The sequence below is a fragment of the Humulus lupulus genome, chromosome 3 (genome assembly GCF_963169125.1).
Source record: "Humulus lupulus chromosome 3, drHumLupu1.1, whole genome shotgun sequence".
NCBI classification, from domain to species: domain Eukaryota; kingdom Viridiplantae; phylum Streptophyta; class Magnoliopsida; order Rosales; family Cannabaceae; genus Humulus; species Humulus lupulus.
The window spans coordinates 81,240,391-81,261,338 of record NC_084795.1 but is presented as its reverse complement, the minus strand read 5'-3'; the positions used below and the strand labels follow the sequence as shown (position 1 = coordinate 81,261,338).

At 33.3% G+C, this 20,948-nt stretch overlaps 1 protein-coding gene, 1 long non-coding RNA gene and 1 pseudogene across 2 annotated transcripts; all 3 read right to left on the bottom strand.

Moving 5' to 3' along the window:
- Positions 1-4,411: 4,411 nt before the first annotated feature.
- Positions 4,412-7,376, bottom strand: LOC133824481 (MMS19 nucleotide excision repair protein homolog; annotated as a pseudogene).
- On the bottom strand, positions 7,337-8,404 carry LOC133824480 (transcription factor bHLH157-like). The gene is made up of 3 exons (XM_062257365.1): positions 8,295-8,404; positions 7,755-7,844; positions 7,337-7,609 (listed from the first exon to the last, which is right to left on the bottom strand). The coding sequence occupies exons 1-3, from the start codon at positions 8,402-8,404 to the stop codon at positions 7,447-7,449; spliced, it is 363 nt and encodes a 120-aa protein (XP_062113349.1). The 3' UTR covers positions 7,337-7,446.
- A 417-nt stretch (positions 8,405-8,821) lies between these two features.
- LOC133821216 (uncharacterized) lies at positions 8,822-9,220 on the bottom strand. Its single transcript, XR_009887384.1, has 3 exons — positions 9,158-9,220; positions 8,997-9,068; positions 8,822-8,897 (listed from the first exon to the last, which is right to left on the bottom strand). It is a non-coding gene; the product is annotated as an uncharacterized LOC133821216 (long non-coding RNA).
- Between the last annotated feature and the right edge of the window lie 11,728 nt (positions 9,221-20,948).

The following is a 20,948-nucleotide window of genomic DNA, read 5'->3' as shown; positions in this document are numbered from 1 at the left end:
CATGCAAAACGACTAAAGCAACAAAACATGCAACTTAAAACAATAAGCTAAGAGATGAACGAAGAGAAAATTCCATTGCCAAACAGAGTACTCTATCAATACCTAAAACTTAATGAAAATGAAAGAAACATTCAGCAGCATAATTCTAAAGAACAACAGAAGACTTTCTTCTTTATACCTTGACAAAGGCTGATGAAAGTCATATTTTTGTTGGTAGTTCGTCTTCTAACATGGTCATATCAGCCTATTAAGAAAGAAAAATCTAAGCATATGAATTTCCCACAAAACAAACAGTTAAATTCAGAAATGAAAGTGAATGAGAAAATCAGAGAGGATAGAGAATGAATGAACTGAACTTTATTAAAATATATTGAAGTGTTAAATAGAAAAAAAGAATACATCACTTATAATGAGCTAAAAATTAGAGTAAGACTAACAGATTCATAGAAAACCATAACAAATCTAGTAGCTACAACTTAATAGATTAAATTTGTAGTAATAAAAGTAATAATAACCTCAGAGTAGTCACTATCACAAGATTTCATTCTATAGTTGCTAAAATCATAAATGATGTTAAAGTGGTTACAAGATACTCTACAAAGATTACTTACAAGAGTCTCTATCAATTATCTTTTCATATTAAAAAATATGATTTAAATTGTTTCTTTTGTGTTTTATTTGATCATTTCATGACAATCTATTTTAATACTTATCTATATATATACAAATGTAAGACATGAATCTATGGAAAAAATAAAGATAAAGGGAATATTTAATTTGCTTTGAACACTCAGACAAGTATTTTTAAGCCAACACAACAGAGAGTAGAAATGACAGGAGTACAGGACTAACAAACCAGATCAATGCAATCATTTATGGTTCACCATCTAAATTCATTTCCAAACAACAGTTTTTCAAAGAAGAAACCAGGATAACACTCAGGAACAATGAAGAAAACTTAATGTTAGGCAATTCATGTTGCAAACTAAATGAAACAAGCAACGAGTACAAATGTCAAAAATACAAGAATCAAGATGAAAGTATTAATGGCACTACCATGAGGTTTATGCATAAGAATTTACTACAAGAAACTTAGAAAAGAACTCAAACAAAGCTAAGCTAACTTTTACAATGTTACCTCAACTCTAACTCGTTTATGAACCAATGACGGGAGTAAAACTAGAATTCATGTAAATAACAATGGTAAGGGCATATAACAGTGGTAAGCCCAATTTATAGATTTATTGGATTTGGACTATATATACAATGACAAGGGGAGAATTCAAACAAATAATTGGCAATTGGTATAGAAAATTGCTTTAAGCAAATGAAAAAAAATAATAAGCAAAAAATGACAAGATTCCAGTAATTATGATGGATCATAGGCCAATGACAGCAACAACATAACCAAATGCAAACATGTAATCCAAATGATTTTACTTCCAACACAGTTATAACAAAAAAAAAAAAAAATAAACCCATGAATCCATGCCATTGTATTCAAAGTTTTAGTCCTCTATTTATATATACAAAGATAGAAATATAGCTAAACATTTGAATCATGGGAAGTTTATTGGCTCATTACTAATATCAAACTTAAAAAACCTATTTCAAAACTGCATGGAAGAATTTAAGTGGCCTTTCTCTAAATAATAAGAGATGACTAGATATCTTGTAAACACATAATATATATCACATCTCATCTCCTATACACATAAATATATTTGTGTCTCTCTACTCTGTTTTTAATGAAGAGTCCAATATGACTTGATCATTTTTTTTTCTGATGCTTGTGTCTTCAATTCGTCATATATACAAGTCTTGGGGTAGAGATAAACCCAATAAGAATAGGTACAAAAGGAAGCGCAAAATATATTAGCAGCACTCCAGAATTTAGCAAGTCTTGGAGAATGAAAACTTTTGTAGGGATCATAAAAAGGCTTTGAAAACTAAAGGAGTAGTAATTCATAGAAGTAGAGGGACACGACAAGAGTGGGTTGAAGGAATCGATACCCTATCACATAAGCAGATTAAAAAAAAAGCTATAAAAATAATTCAATTCACTCATTTATCTCATTCAAGCATTCCATCAAACAATTATTATGTATTATTTGAGAAAATCTTAGTAATACATTCAAACATGCAAATAAGACCAACTTAAGTAGTAAGACAAACAAAACTTTCAAACAAATTGATCTCTATGAAATATACTAAATTTACATATGTTAAACCATAAGATATTGGGAAAGTTTTCAGACCAGATTTCTTGACTGGTTTGAGTAGACTCTATGTAATTTGTGTTTCTTCTACCCTCTTTTATTGTATGAACATTTAACACCACATACAACCAAACAATCAGTGGTACATAAAACCCACACACCACTTATTTAAAGTCTTTCGTGGTAAAACCTTAGAAGAAGTGGTGTTCCATTAACATTTTTCTTTTTAATATCATTTTGTGATCTAAGTAGTAGCTCCTACGCACATAAAAAGGATGGATAACCAAGTCATTATCCTGAAAGAAAATAAGACTCAGCATGTTCCTCCTAGCTTCCCCCCATATAACCCAAACTATCTAAGCATAACAAACTCAGCAAACAGCCCATACAAGTTCAGACCAATATACCCCTAATTCTTTCTCCTTCTAATAAGTCACAGTTTTACCCCTCGTAATCCTATTGTGCGTGAATCATATTGGGGGTCTATCATGTTCCCAACAAAGATGAAAGAAACAATACCCTCCAGACAAAATTAAAAATTAGCCTTTCATTTCCCAATAACTTCTCATACCCAAGAGTCATAAAAGAGACAACAAAAAATAAATAAATCACCACATTTACATCATGAAATTAGAGATCTAGATTACTTGGAACTCCTCATAAGGGTTCAAAAATGGATTGCGATAATTCAAAGCAACTACTAGACCAATGGAAACTTGAAAGATTAAACAAAATAAAAAAAATAAGACTTAACGCTTCATGAGTTTACAACAAAAAAGAAAACGCACACACATACAACAAAACAATTAGACTTGTGGCACAAAAAATAAACAATGCTCAACGATCTCATCAAAAAAGAAACTTATAGTAATTAAATGTTTTATTTTGAGTTCTCATAAGGTCAGTCATTTTTTTCTTCTGGAGTAGTCAAGAATGAATTAGACGAAGCAAAAAAAAAAGCACTTTCTAACCTGTCTATCATTCGTGTGGTACATAAACGATCCTCCATATGTCTTTTGATCCAAAGGCCAACCCAATGTGTGAAGCAAAAAACCAGGATGATGTTTGCTCTCATCAATTTCCCAGACCTGGCAATGGAAAAGTAGCATAATTTATGAAAACTTTATAAACCTTATGGTATCAATCATACAGGTGAAACTGTCAAGCTTTCCCATAGAGAATCCAAATCCATTTCCTTTACCTTCCAACTAAATTCATAGCTCGTAAATACAAATAGCCAACAGTACTGTTCAGCATGCTTTTTGGGAAAAAGAAAAAATAAGAGTCTTAACAAATCTCCATTTCTAATGATCTATCAGGTAAATCAACTATACATCTCATTAGAGAATCATACAAAAATTTCTAATTGGCACTTGACTCGAGACTATTAGCTTTAAATTATTTTCAGCCCAAGAAGGCTTTTTAAAAAGATCAAATATGCATGCACCTTGCTCTTGTCCAAGAAGGGTTTTTACTTAAACTATTCTTTCCAATGATTATCATCTTCGATAATTATTTTCATTTAAATTAGTAAACGGAGCCTTGGTGTCACACATACACTGGGACAAGAGCAAGTGTATGTCACACATACACATACACTGCAATCTACTAATATCATGGAACACTAGACTAAATACATACCACGGAATAACCTTTTCTGAATAGCATTGCAGAAGTTGAATTGCTAATTCAACAGACTTTTTATTCCCATGGACCTAAACACAAGTTGCGAGTTCAGTGAACAATTAGAATAACCACATAAATGAATGAGATAGAATCAATAACCATAAACTTCCAGACCCTTCCAAAAATTTTAAATGAAAACACTTTCTTAGATAGAAAGTTATGTACTAAAACATCATCAAGGTTAGCAAATATAGCCCCTTCCAACCCTTGAACAATCATCAGCATATGATTCTGTCCACTTGCACCTAGTTCAGATACCACTTCCAGTTTGAGTGGAAAAGGCAGGGTAAATTTATCACTAGACAGTGATGAAATAATTTTTTCAACAACAATACTTGTATAGCTCAGTGCCTTCTCCAACTCATTACATTTACTGATGAAAGAGCCAATATGAACTAATGCCTTCACGGCAAGCTTACATATTGTTACTCAAACAGAATATACATATAAGAACTTAAAAGGTGAAAAAAAATACTAGGAATTACAAAAGTTTACTTTGTAACTCTCATGACATTGGTTCTAAAATTACTTATAGAAAAATAGTACTGAAGTGCAAATTATATTTTCTCCAAAGCAAAAACAAACAAACAAAAAATGAGCTACTATAGAAGGGCCAAGAAACGACATTATCATATCAAAACAGTGACTTGTTTAACCAAAAAAAATATGTACTTTAAATAAAACCAATTACCTCTAAAGTAAATATCCACATCATGAACAACTTCATTAGCAGTTGCAACAAGGGTATAGCAGAGAATATGAATTAGTGAATCAAAACAGTTCTGAATGATGCAACAACATGCCTCGTGAGTTGAAATAGAGTTAGAAGCAAGTTCTCCAGAGTCTGCAATCAAATCTCTACATGCAACAAGGAGTTCCACACAGAGATATAGAGCTCCAAAATTTAGGAAGTGATCCCTAGATGAATTTCTTTCCAGAATCTCCACCAAGCGGGGAAAAAAAGTTTCAAGCACTCTATTACATGAAACAATGGAAGTTCTTGAGGTAATATATAGGATACGACCAACAACATGTAGCCTTTCTTTACCTTCCAATGGGATATTATTGAAACTCCTATAACTTGTGATGATGTTGAAAATTCTACTAATGTCTTCATCATCCAGAATCAAACTTAAATATAAATCGTTGTTTTGCAAGACAACTTTTCCCAGAAGCACTAAAGATTCTGCTTCAATTTCATTTTCCTAAAACCCAAGACCATTTATTGATTCTGATGTAACAGCTTCAGTAGGCTCTTTTACTGAAGTACTCATTTCACTTTTAATTGAACTCCTAATAGCTCCAGCATGTTTGGCCATCCTGTCTGCTCCATACTTCAATGAGCAATAGCTCAGATACTTTAAAGAATCAACCTTCAAACATAAAGAGTCAGCATGAAAATTTATACAAATATACTTTCTACAACAAAAAAATAAATTATGTTGCCTATGTAATCATATAAATTCTTTGTGATGGCACCAACCTTTGATGATGGCAGAGAAGAAGAGAGTTTTTCAAGAAGCAAGGGAATGGCATATGGCTCAAGAAGAGGTGTTGATGAGAAAGCTACCTACGGAACAAAAAAATAGTACAATTTGGTTATTTGCATAAACGTGCTCTTACAACCCTTGTAATTTATGGCAAGTATAAAAGTGCTCCTCCCAGCTTGTCTCAAGGCTCAAATCATCAAAAAATAAAAAAAATAAAAATTATGATAAATTTGGTTCAAGCACCAAAGAGAAATTACTCAATTGATTAAAAACACTCATAAGTCATCTTCACCAGAAATACCTATGCATCTTGTAACCGTTTTCTACTTCTATTAAATTTCTTATTGTGCTCACCAATTCCAATATAAATACATAAATATAGACATATATACTTTATCTTCCCTAAGGCAGTACCCATATGCTAAACTAAGGAATAATATTGCAATAGGAATCCAGATAGAGAAAACCACTAATTGGAAACATTAAAGGGGGAGATCACAGCAAGAACAAATTAGAATAACTAAATAATGATAATCTGGTCATGCAAAAAGATTCCATAGAACTATACGTGTAAATATTAAGGAATGATTTATAATTCAAGCAGATGAGAGAATGCCAAAAAAAAAAAAAAAAGATAATTTTCCATTTTATGTGATAGACTTGACCATGAAATTTACAAGTGCTTTATGCCAATTACGGCATGGTTACCATGGGCATTACAAGTGCTCCATTGTTAGAATGATAAAGTTTGGTAACTAGAAGATCATAACAAAGAGCATAGATAAATTCAACACCTACAAATACTATAACAATGGAGCATCACATTCAATTATGGCATACCATTAGAGCCCTTGCAAGATCATCTCTTTTGACATCAGTGTCCTCTCCTTTTGGCTGGCTAACGTTAAGAAGAAAAACATGTGAAAAGAAGTACAAAAACAAAAAGGATAGCACATCATAATCAATGATAGCATTCATCGCATGATCTGAATACTAACCAAAGAAACAAAATCAACCAAAAGGGAAAAGCTTGCTTAGAATTTTTTTTCAATAAATAAATAATAAATTTGCATGTATAGTGAGGGTAAGGTTCGCATACATGAGTAAAATGAATGGGATAGTAACTGCTCAAAGTTTCAAAAAGCTCTCCAGAAAATTTTTCTAGCAGCCCATTAGGATCTGGAAATAGTTGAATCAGTGCACGAATGATGTCAAATACTAGCAAAAAGCAATGAGGATCCTTCTCTCCATCAACAGCTTCACAGATTCCATATAGAAGGAGTTTATCTTTAATAACGCCAAAAAAAAATTAAGATAGAAAATGGGAAAAAAATAACTGTATGACAAAAACAGAAAATATAATTTGAACTCAAACAGAAAAATAGACTAAAAACTTCATTTTTTGCAATGAATATCAGATACAGAAGGCGAGCATTGTTTTCCCCCAACTGTTTGTAATTGTCATCACCAAAAACTGGAGTGAACTCGTTACTCGAATTTTGGGATGAGATTAAGGAAGCAAACAATCCATTTGTGTCATAGGATTCTACTTTTTCATATGAATTAACATTTTCCAATGTGCTAAACACATCAAGATTTTCGGTTTCCTGAAAGAGCCTCAATCTTTCAGATATCTACAGCAGTAACAATAATGGCAGAGCATTAATCAATTAACAGCTCAATCACAGAACACTAATCGAACGGTTAAGCATAAATATTCATAGAAGTGATCTAACGTTCTCAGTATATCCAAACTTTACTAGTCCTCGTGGTTCAACCGGTACTACCACAATGGTCTGCAAAATGAGTTTGATTGTTAATAATTCTGAGTTGTGAGCTATAAATGAACATCTTTGACAACATATGAGAAGAAACCATAAAATTTATAACACAAGTTTCTACCATACTAATCTCAATTAAAGTACTCAAAAAGAAAAAAATTGTACCTTTATTCCAGAGGAAAACTGATAGCAAACCTCATAATCATCCTGTAGAGTGAAAGAAAATTCACAAAATAAGCAAACATAACAAGAATTCTAACTTCAAAAAATTCAACATATGTATGTGATTTCAACTCTAAAAACTGAAAAAGAAAGAAGAAATACCTGAAATGTGTGTTTATTTTTAGTAGATCTGAAAGAATTCCATTCCCCACTTGGCCCATTAGCTTGAATCCATTGGTACTTCCCATTTAAAGCAGTTTGACCAATAATTCTACATTGACACATATACAAACAACAAACATTAGCCCTCTATTTTCCTCTAATCAACTTTATTATTTTTTAGAGAAAAGAAACAAATATTTTCTCTAATGCATTTGACACATTTATAAAGAAAAAAAAAATGTTTAGGGGCATACCCTTCTCCAAGCACATGGACTTTTAATAGCATATTTTCAATGACAGCTCCAACTGGGTCCTCAAAGTAGGCATCTTCAAGAGACAACAGCCTGAGACCATTCCAAAGAGCATAATTCACAGTTAGCTAAATTAATATTGAGAAAATACATATTGCAAATCCACTTTCTTCTTAATGATGCTAACTTATTATAATGGTTAAATGAAATTTCACAAAGCTTGATCTCAGAGTGAAAAATGCAGATTAAGAAAAACAAAATATGGGTTTTGAGCAACATTAATTTTTTATTTTTCTCTCCAAATAATTTTTTTTAAAAACCCATGTAAAGCATTTTCATTTTCTCAGCTTGAGTTATTCTTTTAAAAAGAAAATAAGAAAGAACTATGCTTGATTTGAGAAAACCATGGGTACACAAATCTCAAATGTGACTGGGAAAAATATTTTAAAATTTTAAAAAAAGTTATAGAATTGATTAAGAAATGAACAAAAGGAGTGTGGTGTAAAGAAGAAAAGACAAAATGAACAAAAAGAAAAAACTTACATGGGATTTCTTTGGTCGAAACACCAGAAAACGCCATAAGACCAACCATTACTAACACAAAGACTCTTGAGTGTTCTTCTAAGCACTGAACTATTCTCAGCTTCGCCCATTTCACCAACTATGAAATGGTCTTTGTTCAACTTTGTTGGAACAGAACAAACAAGCTTTTTTCTTCCAACAGAAATCACCTCAAAACCACTCCCCAGAACCTGAAACCGAATGCAATAGATGTTAGTATAAGAAAATCCTAAAATAAACACACAAGCTACACTGTAAAAAAATCTAAGTGCTTCAGACTATAACTGATGTTCAAAAATAGAATTTGCAAATAAGGTTTACGTGTAGAAGTGAATAGAAGAATTACAAGATTTCTAGAATGTTCAAATTTCGAATATATTTCAGAATATTTCTTCTTAAATTACAGCTCCTCAGCACCCTAAAATTTCATACATGGTCCTATAAGTTCAATATTTTTCAAATATTGGGCAGTTCAAGATTTTTAGAATTTTCAAATTATGAATAGTTTACAATCTTTGTATGTTTGTCATGTTCATCAAGTTCGGAAAATCTGAGCTCATCTCCCCATTTAAGTCAGTAATCCTTCTGCAAATAAATTCTCATTAAAAATGAAGTTATATAGTACATATAAAAATTTTAAGGATACCTGTATAAGTAAATGAAAATATATGAAAGAGAACTTACAATTCTACTAGCTTGTTCAAGTTAGATATACTAGAAGGAATTGGCCCATCGAAACCACTTGCTTCCACCTCTCTATATAGAATATAGACGTAGTATGTAAAATCAACATACATAAATATAGATCATGAATTTTAAGAACCAAATAGATCAACAGCTCTTACAACTTCTGAAGCTGTTTCAAATTGCCAAACTCAGGCATCCTTCCTGTGAAGTAGTTACTACTGATCCTTCTGCAATGAGAGAACATGAGTCAAGATTCAATTGACATAAAACTTGGTTCATTTTGGTCATGGAGTTACATTACAGATTGACACTTACAGTTCTTTTAACTTGGTGAGAGTAGTGAGATCAGGGAACTCTCCAGTAAAATTGTTTGCAGCAAGAGTCCTGCAACCACACCATTTCAATTACTTAAGACTAAATTAATAAATGTCATTTTACTTTATTATGTAGCTAATCAAATTGTTACTTAATTTGAAAATATTAGGAAATTAAACTCACAAATATTCCAAGTTGACCAATTTCCCAATCTCACAAAAATTAAATAAAAAAATTGAAGGGTTCCATAAAGCCAACCTCAGGGGACTATCTACAAACACTTGGTAAGCATGTAAAAAATCCTAAAATGTTAATCTGGAAAACAAATCTAAAAACTCTAACATTTAACTATTAGAGTACATCAACAGAACAAAATCAAAAGACAAAAAGATAGAACAGTTACCTCAACAGAAGAGACTCCACAATTTATGAGAGAAGGCTGGTTTCTTCGACACTACAAAAAAAAATACGCCATAAACTCTAACTTGGTGCTTGGTGACCGGTGGTGGCTACTGACTGGGCGGTCGGTCGGGGGGGGCTGGGAATTAGTCAGGTATCACAATGACAACAAAAACTATAAATACGCCATAAACTAAGGGTACTCACCTCAAAGGAATTATTTAGGTAACCACCCATTGTTGCAAATTCTGTTTTGTAGATGGTCAGGAGTAAATCGATAGCCCCTGAGATATGTTGAAGGTATCGGGTCTCAGAAATGTTGAAGGAATTGAATGAAAGAAATTTTCGTCTCTCGGGTCTCAGTATGGGTCTCTCGGGTAACATTCATTCATTTCTTTCTTCCCTGTTGACCATGATGACTGAAACGACGCGAAAAATCCAGACCCGGAAAGGAGAAGGGCCGGTGGTGGACATTTGGGAAAGTCGGGCCGATCGGGTGTCTTCATTCAAGCGACAATACAGAAGAAGAACGAAATGAAGTGAGAGGCCGGGGGGCAGGGAAAAGAGTCGAGTCGATCAGGCTCGACGACCGGAAGAAGCAAAACGAAATTAGGATTTGGCCGAAGGGTCTCTCGGGTCTCACAAATTTTCTGGTCTCAGGAATGAAAAAAAAGGCTAAGTGGCGGGTCTCCCAAATTTTCAATTCTCAGGAATGAAAAAAAAAGGCTAAGTGGCGGGATGGTGTATATTACCGCCCTTTTTTCATGCCCAATATAATACTCTAGGATAACACTTTTTTATTAGTATTATATTCATGTGTTATGGAAATGGGTATTTGGTGTAATGAATCTTGCAGATCTGTTTACAAAGACACTACCAGAAGCTACATTTGATAAGCACATCAAGGAAATGGGATTAGTAGAATTAAGGCATTAGTTTCAATTAGTGCAAGTGGGAGTTTTTTGGGGTTTTATGCCCTAATTAAAACCCAAATTCTTTGTAATCTCATTTTATTATCAATAAAAGAATAGAAATCATTTTTTTACTTGGTCAATCACTTTGCTCACATGTTTTATTTTCATGATTATTTGCTTAATATTAACTTCTATTAGATCCCGAGCATATAGCTAATCGTATTTATAGTGACATAATCACAGTAGAATATAAATATGATTATATGTTCAAAATAAGTTAGTCCTAAGATTAGTCAGTGCACAGGATTTACACTGACTTGCCAGTCTACGATATGATCTACTTCCACATTGTGGTGTTATGTTCTTTCCAGAATATTAGCAAAGTAGATAAGATCGGATGTATTTGTTACATCGAACTAGACAAATATTGATAGTTGATAAGATAAGTAAACATATTGTTATTATCTATTCTAGTCAAATCATATAGTTGACCATAGGTCAATTCAATCTCAATTTTGAGTGGTTAGTATTCTAACTGATTGTATTATTTGAGTTCTTGGACTTGTTCATTACCAACTTACCCTACGGACTAGCCCATTCTTACATCTTGGGAACTCGATAGTATAATTGAGTGGGAGTGTTAATCATTGATATGAACATCTATAGCTTCTGATGAAGAAGTGAAACGATGGTTTCCTTTTTGTTTGGTTCAAGGTGTTAAATGATAGAGATCTCATTTCAGTAATTAAATTAGTTTATTGAAATATCATTTACAAGGAACTGAGTGTTTTAAGGATAAAATACAATGAGGGGTAAAATTGTATTTTAGTCCCATCTCATTGTAGACCATCTATAGAGGATTGAGTGACAATTATGGTTGTAACAATGGATAATTGATAGCATATCTATATTTGTTATAGAGCATTCTATGAATTCAAGAGTGCAATTCCGAGTCTTTAGTGGAGTCACGAGGAATTAATAAGTTAGTAAATTTATTTGTTAGAATTATGATAACTCATTGGATCTTGATTTCATAGGCCCATGGTCCCCATTGTACCTTTGATAAAATCATCTACATAGTCTCAATTAATTGAAATAATTATCAATTAGATTTCTCAAAGTTGACCAGGTCAATTTTGGATAGTTTCATTGAGTTATGTAATTTTGAGAAGAAAAGATAAATTAGGGCAGATTTATTAATTAAGATAAATTGGTGTCTATATTAATAAATAAGTTTAAATTAAGGTTCAAATTATAAATAATTAATTTTACAAAGGATCTTAATAATTATTTAATTAATTAAATGAATATAAAATAATACAAGCCTTGATTTTAAGTCCAATGGGCTTATAATCAAAAAGGAAATTTCACGGGCCTAAAGTCCATGATAATTTCAACCTAGGGCGTCAAATTGGCTATTATTTTATTGATTTTTTAATTAAAGTAAATGGCCTAATTGAGTCTATAAAAGGAGTGCTTAGAGAGAAGTCAAAACACAAATTCTGACAAGTCTAAACATAAGTTCAGAAGTCAGATTTTCTTAGCCTCTTTGTTATTTTCTCTTCTTTTCTCTATATCTAGCTCATGTGTTGAGAATTGTCCACTCTAGTCTAGGTGATTCTAAGGATACTTTGGAAGTCTGTGAAGAAAATAGAAGATCGGTTCAGTTTCTTGATAATACTCTGTGACAAAGGATACAAGGGTTAGAGAAACAGAAGGAAGGACTCGTTCATTCCGCTGTGTATACTGTAAGTATTCTTATCATTGTTTCTCTTTGAATTCAATTTTAGAAACATGTTCTAGGTTATCTCATATTAATTTGTTTAATATTAGATCTACATGAAAATAAATAAAGATCCTGTATAAAGTTTCCCAACAGATTCGAGGTCCCGGGAGTGAGGTTTAGATCATGAACCTTTTTATTATTGATTTTATTGATGGAATTACATATTTGGTTATGACTAGGTGAACACTAAGGGACCAAATGATTGATCGTTCTCAAAGGTCGCTCTTTTATTATTTCACGCTCGAACCAGAGGTAAGAAAACTACACCCAGTATGTGGCATGCATGGTTATTGATAAGGCATGTTGAGTGCTCTAAAGGTGGACATTGATTGCATATTAAATGCTTAGAAATATTGTTACTTGTGAGTGGCACTGACTTATTAGTCAGAATTGCCAATGGTTTTAGTATTGATTGTGAAGCTGTGACTTATGAGTCAAGTTTGGCAGTAGTACTGAGTACTGGTCGTATGGTATTGGCTTTTGAATCAAGAATGATATTAGCGTGTTTAACGCAAGCCGAAAATATTAGATCTAATCGACATGAGCATTATCGTCATAAGCATGAAATGCTTGACTGACCTTAAGTTCGATGAAAACAAAAGCGCATGTCTAGTCTAAAGGCTAGTTACATAGAGCCAGGGCCAAAAGGTCCAGGTGACTACATCATCACATGGCTAAGGGTTCGTAGCCCAAGTTCGTGACTAACTCATTAGTCACTTATCTTATTCAAGTTCGTGACTCCATAGTCACTCATCTAGTTTAAGTTCGTGACTTACTCATCAGTCACTAACTGATTAGGGCTACATGCCCCAGCATGATTATTAGAATCTCAATACTATCTAATTAGGGCTACATGCCCTGCATGATTATTAGAATCTCGATACCATCTGATTAGGGATACAAGCCCAGTATGATTATCATGATCATTAATTGATATGATAAGTGACTAATGAGTAAGTCACTAACTTAAATCAGATGAGTGACTGATGAGTAAGTCACTAACTTAAACCAGATGAGTGACTGTGGAGTCACAAACTTGAATTAGATGTGTGACTGATAAGTGAGTCACTAATTTGGGCTCCGCACCCTTAGACAAGCGCTTTTAGTTTTCATCGAACTTGAGGTCGGTCAGGCATTATGCTCATGATGAGTCATTCAATGCTTATGTCGAATATATCCAATCTTTTTAGCTTGTTTTGAACACATCAGTGGCGTTCTTGACTCTTAAGCCAATACCATACGGCTCGTGCCGATTTCTAACTCATGGATCAGTGACATACACAAGTAAGCAATGCAACCAGGTATATATCATATGTCAAATATCCAAATGTAGGGCATTCAACATGCTTACTTAACACTCACTAACATAATTATGATCATGCACACTTACATAGACTCAAGCTCTGATCAATCTCATATTCAATATTCACGTCATGCCCTAATCACATGTTTCTCATGCATCACATACTGGGTGCAGTTTTCTTACCTCTGGTTCGAGCGAGAAATAACAAATGAACGACACTTGAGAACGATCATACCTTTGATCCCTTAGAGGTAACCTAGTCATAACCAAATATGGAATCCAATTAATGAAATCAACAATAAAAGGTTCTTGACCTAATCCTCACTCCCGGGACCACGAATTGTACACAAACGGTTAGTAGATTTGATCCTAAACCTTAGGAATTAAAACACCAAACCAAAAACCCTCAAAAGTGCCCAAAATATGAATCAGGAAAAGCAGGGCAGCGCTACAGCTGTAACAACCCAAAATTACTAATAAGGCTTAAGGGCCTTGATTAGTGTCCCGGGAGGGCATAATTGGTTTGTATGTGATTTAAATGATTTATTGTATGATTATGTGATAAGCATGCTTATATGATTATATGGATATGTGAAATGAATGTTTATGAGTATTAATAAGCATGTGGGCCCTGTTTAGCTTATAAGGTCATATTTGTAATTTTGGCCTGTTGAGGGCATAAATACGATTATTTGTGGTAAATTGTTAAGACCACATTATTATGTGGATGTATTTGTAGCATATGGCTTTAGGCGATTCTAGTGAGCAGTTTTGCGAAATAGTCATAGCAGGGATTTATACCAGGCTCGTGGGAGCCTAGGGGTATTTCTGCGAATTTGGGAAATATATTAGAGATTTTTAGATGACGGGATTTAAGTGGTGAATATTATGGTGATTTGAGGAATTAGAGGGAATTGGGAGCAAATGACCAAAATTCCCTTAGAGTGATTAAAAGACTTGGATTTAATTGGGAGGGCAAAAGGGTCTTTTGATTTTTAAAAGGGGATAAATGATATATTCTGCACATTGAGACTTTAGTGGAAAATTGTAGAAGGGTTAGAAGCTGTGAAGGAAAGAAAAAGAAGGAAAAACAGAGCACTCAACTTACCTCTCTCTCTCCAACACGATTTGCTCTCTCTCACACCCTTTCTTCTGGATTTTGAAGCGGAGAACTTAGAGAAAGTTTAGGCTAGGTCTTGGGATTTTGATTCTTGGTGTAGCTAAGATGTTCAGCTGGAATTAGCTACCAATTAAGGTAAGGTTTAAAGGTTTTGTCTTAATATTTTGGGTTTGTTGAGGTTGATTTATGAATTTGGATTTTGGATGGAAATTTAAGGACCTAAGCTTGCGGATTGGAAGAACTAAAGTTTGGAAGGGCATTGAAGGCAACCTAGGGTCGAATTCACTCAGTTGAGGTAACAATTTATGACTTTGTTCATCTGGGTTTTCTGGTTTAGATGGTGTTCTTGAGCTTCTGAGCTCAAGTTTAGTTTCTGTGTTTGATGATGCTTGTAGCCAAGTCTTTGATGTTGTTAAGTTGTTTTAGCTAAGGTATAGTGAGTTATAAGGTCAATTTTGAGTTTAGTTGAAGTTTGGAATGAATTTTTGGAGCTTTCGCTCGGGAAAGTTCGAAGGTGTTGACTAATTTATTAGTCAATGACACGGAGTCAGATAAGCGATATGAAAAGAGATGAAATCAAGAAGAAAAATCAAATGGAAAAGTAAATAACACGACGATTTATAGTGGTTCGGCCCCTATGTCCACTTAGTGTTCTTATTGATGTAGAGTCCCAATACTGTGATCAATGAACTAAGGTTCACGAGTTTCACAAGTCTTGGGAGAATTACAACTTTGGTGAATAATCACACTATAATTTTCTGTCCGGATTCATAGATAAAAATGTCCCCTTCCTTGAGCCCTTTGATTCTTATTTATAGGCTCAAGAAGATTACATGGACCAATGGGCCTCACTTACCATTAAGATTTGCGTATATAGGTAATAAAAGAAATTACAATTAATGCAAATATTACAAGATTGCACATCCAAAAGGAAGTAAGTGAAAGTATGCCACCAGGCTGGTCGCACATAAGCGTGATGCTTGATAAATCCATAACTTTCCGGTCGAGGGCCGATTAGGATGCATCCACTTAAAGCCGCCATGTGCCTGCCACATCATCAGGGGTCATTTTTTGGGTAAACATTTGGCCCCCAAGTTTATTTTACATCGACCAGCATAAAGAAAACTTAGACAACCGATTTTTCGTAGGCCTTGTCAAATCTGTCAGAGCCATCCATGCCCTCTCCAAAAAAGGCAACCAATCATATCACTGCAGTTTCCCAAAAAGGTGTTGGATGGCTATCACATTTTCCCATGCCTCGAAAAATAACCTCTCACCATCACCTCGGTAACTGCACTTCGACCAATATAAATAACCCCTCAAAATCACTGTTTACTTTTTACTTTCACCTCAAGAACACGGAAGAACATAGCATAAAAAACCCAGAAACTCAGACGATCTTGACGATTCACGAAATTTCTACCTAGCCACTTGATTTAGCGTCTTCGAAATTTGCTCCATTCTTTATTCAAGTAAGTTTCTCAGACTTTTTAGTCGCTGAAATGCCATACTGTTTTATATATGTTTCGGCCTTTGAGTTCTTACATGTTCTTGGAAAAAACCGTTTTGGGGTAAATGGGTATGTAGATATGAGGCCCAGGAATTGGCTTGGGAGTTAGGATTATTGGTTTAGGGCATAAAATTGAAGTAAAAATTCAACCTTTAAGCATGTAGAAAAAACTAGGTTTTTCCCACCCTTTTAGAGTCGAAAAGTTTTTCCTGAAAAACTTTTCACTTCCGTTCTTTAATCTGTTTTCCAAACTATTCCCATAGACTTTAGTGTTTTTGGTAGAATGTTGCTGGTCGTATAAAAGCTTAACTTTTATACACGAGCAATGTTATTCCAACTTTTCCACTTTCTTAGTCTTTTGGCCATAGATTCTAATCTCCCTTTCTCTGTTCGTAGATTTTACTACAACAAAACCCCCTTTCAGTAACACATCATTATAAGACTATTAAAAAAGTATTATAGTATATATAAAGTAAATGAGGTAAAGTAAACACGCGGCAACTGAAAAAAAAAGGCAAATGAATGTGTTATATTCTTTTCCCTATTATGTGCAGTAGACTCCCCTTTTCCATCTCTTTCTCTCTCTGTCTCATTTTCCATCATATTTTCCTTCTATCCTTTCTCTTCCTGCTATACCCATCTCTATTTTCCCGTCCCCTAGCTAGAAAATAATTGGTAAAGACTCAACCTTTTATCACCACCTCCTCTCTCGGACGCAACCTCCTACTGGAGCCTTGACGAAGAAAAAAAAATGGAGCCAAAGTAAATCTCAAGATATATGATAAATATAAAGTATGCTTCTCTATAATTTTTTATTTGAAATTTTGACTTTATTTTTCTTGAGAATCACTTCATTCACGAGCCATGTTTTCTGATGATATATATATATATATAAATATAATCTTTGACATTTCCCTCACTACTCTCCCTCATCTCATTGTATCTCCCTAAATCTCTCGTGACCTTCTCTAGGCTGGGATATGAAAATTTCTATTAACAAGCTTATTTTTAGTATGATGCTCTTAGGTTGAGGAGAACATTTGCAAGTTTGCAAAGAAGGGTCTTAATCCATCTCAGATCAGTGTGATTCATCATGACTCTCATGATATTGCTCAGGTAAAGAGTGTTACTGGAAGCAAGATCTTGCGTGTTCTCAAGGCCCATAGTAATCATTCTTAGTGTTTTGTTTTATGAGCTCAAGAGTAGAACCTTATTTTCATTCAATGTTGAACCTTATCTTCGGTCATTGTCGACCCATTTCATTGCTTTTTTTTGTTGGAAGAACTTTAGGTCTAGTTAACTGTTTGCTAAATATTTGAATGAGTGAAGGGAATAATAAATTTTTATGGTTTTTCATTTCTTTAATTTTGGGTAATTGGGATTATAGTGTAATTGAGCTGGTTGTTTTTCTAGTTTGAGTATCTTAATACGGTTATTGAATGATAAGGGCATGTAGCCTTTGGTTGGGCGATGTCTTATCTGTATGTCTTGGTTGATTGGATTTCTTTGTTTTTATAAAATTGGTTTTGTTTGTTATTAAGAAGGCAGTCTCTATTAGGAAGCATCTAGAGAGGAACAGGAAGGACAAGGATTCCAAGTTTTGATTGATTTTGGTTGAGAGCGGGATTCACAGACTTGCATGTTACTATAAGAAGACCAAGAAGCTTCCCTCCATTTAGAAGTAGTAAGTACTTTTGTTTCTCCATGTTTACCAGTCTATAACTTGTTAATAGAAATGATATTCTTTGTATCCATTCATTTATTAGAGAATTGAACTGTGTCTTTTATTTTATTAGATAAAATAGAAGCGAATAGAATATCTGAGTAGTATTTGCTGAAGCTTTTATTTATTAGGCTAACTTTTTATGTACTAAGGAAGGCTTATGTAGAAAATTTTATTTATTAGATTCAGCATGCCTATTTACTTGAAATAGAAAAATTAATATGAAAAACTCAATGTAAAGTTAAAATAGAGTTGAGTTTCAGCCAATCATTTTGTTTACAAGAGAGCATAAACATTTATTTTTGGGGGCAAAAAATGAGTAATTTTAATTGTTGGTATAAATGAAATGAAGGAAATGAGAGTGGTATTGATCATATAGTTGTGTTTAAGAGTCCACTTAGCAGTTGGCTGGGTTTTTGATGGTGAACTTCAATGAATTACTTTTGGATTTGTTTTGCGGGTGTGAGAGAAGATTCTCTGTTTCTATCATATTCATATGTTAAAGATTCTCTGTTTTCTGTTTCTGGTTTGTTAGTTTTGTTAGCTTCAGTTGTATTCAGTTATACTGTTACAACTTCCATCTATTTCTATGTTGTGTATTGCTACAGTTGTAAAGTTCTATATATAAATAAGATTTTCCTGAGTCTCAAAATCTTCTTTAGAGCTACTTTTTCTCCATTTACATTCTTGAATTAACTTGGTATCACCCTATGCTAATATTCCTGGTTATCTCCCAACAGGTTGTACAAAATTACTTAACCTGCCACTTTCAATTCTCAAAACTTTTGGTTAGCATAAAATAACTGTACATGTTCTGTTGCAGTATTTGAAGGGCATCCATTCCATGACTCATCAAATTCTTGAAAGGTTTGCTTTGCTTTTATCTTATCCACCCATGGGCATTTTGAGTTTTTATGATTTTTCAACTTTTTTTTTATCGAAAAAAGGAGTATATTAAAAACACACAAACAAATTACAACTGCCAGATTTGAAACACCACCAAACTTACAACAAACTCAAAACGGAGACTAAAATACAAGCCAAATCATAAACTCCTAACCAACTTAGCAATTGATCTATTCTTATCCAAACACTGTTGACTCAAACAGCCAAAAAATCTAGCTTTCAAACTCAAACTTATCATTTTAACTAAACAAAGAGGAGTGCTGGAGCAAAGAGAAAAATAACATGCATTTCTGTTGCACCAGATGCCATAAACCGCAGCAGCCAATTTTTGGGCTTCCCTTCTAACCATAGCTTCCATTGAACAAAATTCTTGGGCCAAATGGCAGTTTCTAACCAGTCTTTAGTCAGCTCCCAAACCTGATGAGAAAAGCTACAGTAAAAAAAGAAGTGTTGATGAACTGTTCTTGAGTTCATTTATCAACTTTACCAGTTTATTTTGAGTTTTTATTTGGGCATTTACCAGTTTATGTTTAAAGATCATATTTTGATTGTTATTTTGAACTGTTCTTGAGACAAGATACTTTGATTAATTTTTGGCTCTGAAATATACTGGTATTAATGTTTGGAATGCCAAGTTTCATTAAAATGTCATTCTTTCCTTACCAAAACTACTGTGACAAGCTAGGGTGAGATGGGGGGCCAATGTTTTAGAATGGTGCCACTACAAAAGAAAAGCATGTTTGTTAAAAAAAACCATTTAGGGTTGTAATAAGATAGTTTTATTTTTGAAAAATAATTTGACTTAAAAGAAGAGAAAGCTGAATGGAGAATAAAAGAACATCAACCATCCAAGAATGAAAACATATACAAGTTAAGCTAAAAATCAGGTCAGATTTTAGATCTCAAAAAATGCTAAGTAATTAGCTATTAAATGTTGTATGGCTCTTGTCAATCATAAATGATAAACAAGTAATTGCTAGCCAGGGTTAAGCAAGTTTGGACTAGTTAAAACAGATGACATGTATAACAAGAGCCAATCACAACACAAGACTTCTGTAGTTGCTAAAAGATCATCACACTATCATGCATGTCTTTTGCCAATTATTAAAATTAGTTTCCTTTTCAGTTTTTCAATAGCTCTTCTGTAAATATTTGTCTTTGTATGGTTTAGATTAATAAGACAGATTTTATTCATTCCTATTGCTCTTTGTAATTAGTTGGTCAATCCATATTTTCCCATTAGTGCCACCTAGAATTGAAACCATGTCATTGATATTACTTTTTACTACTCAATTTCTCTGTCAGTAGTAATTAATGCTCTACTATTTATTTAATTTATATATTAATTGGTGGTGGGAATTGTGTAAAGCTGAACCCAGGTTTCCCAGCATGATGCATACAGTTCACTATATAATTAACTTGAATCTCTCTCTCTCCAGTGGTACATATATACACTTTAACACTATTATTTGGTAATTAAACTTTGATCACATGATTCATTATCAACTTGCAAGGTAGGAACTAAATTTTAATATAATAGTACAACAACACTCCATATTGGTTAATTTATGATTTTAAATTTTGAAAAATAAAAAGTGAAAAGAATGTGGTATAACCTGTAAGTGATTTTCTAATTTCTAGACAGCCTGCAAAATATGAGTCAACAAAACCTTCTATACTAGCTGTACTATATTCGTTTCCAGCTCCACCATAAACCATAAATCTATACCCAAAATTAGTTTTGCAGCACCCAAATCTTTCATCTCAACAGCTTTTTTCAATTCAGCCTTTACCCTTTCAATTTCTCTCTGTAATTTCAGCCAGAGTATATTCAGTATATACTCTGTAATTTATGTTAGAGTAGAAATGTCCACTAGAAAAAAAATTATTGGATAATAACATCTCAATCATCCCCGGAAAAGAAACAATTCAATTATGGAAAAATTACCATTTAATCCCATATATTTAGAAAA

What these genes read in the sequence shown, in the direction of transcription:
- LOC133824480 (XM_062257365.1), bottom strand. Translation starts at nt 8,404, where the DNA reads ATGGGCGAAGCTGAGAATAGTTCAGTGCTTAGAAGAACACTCAAGAGT. An exon ending in TTCGACCAAAGAAATCCCAT is followed by an intron (nt 7,845 to 8,294) that starts GTAAGTTTTTTC and finishes GAATGGTCTCAG; the next exon opens with GCTGTTGTCTCTTGAAGATG. An exon ending in GTCCATGTGCTTGGAGAAGG is followed by an intron (nt 7,610 to 7,754) that starts GTATGCCCCTAA and finishes GTGTCAATGTAG; the next exon opens with AATTATTGGTCAAACTGCTT.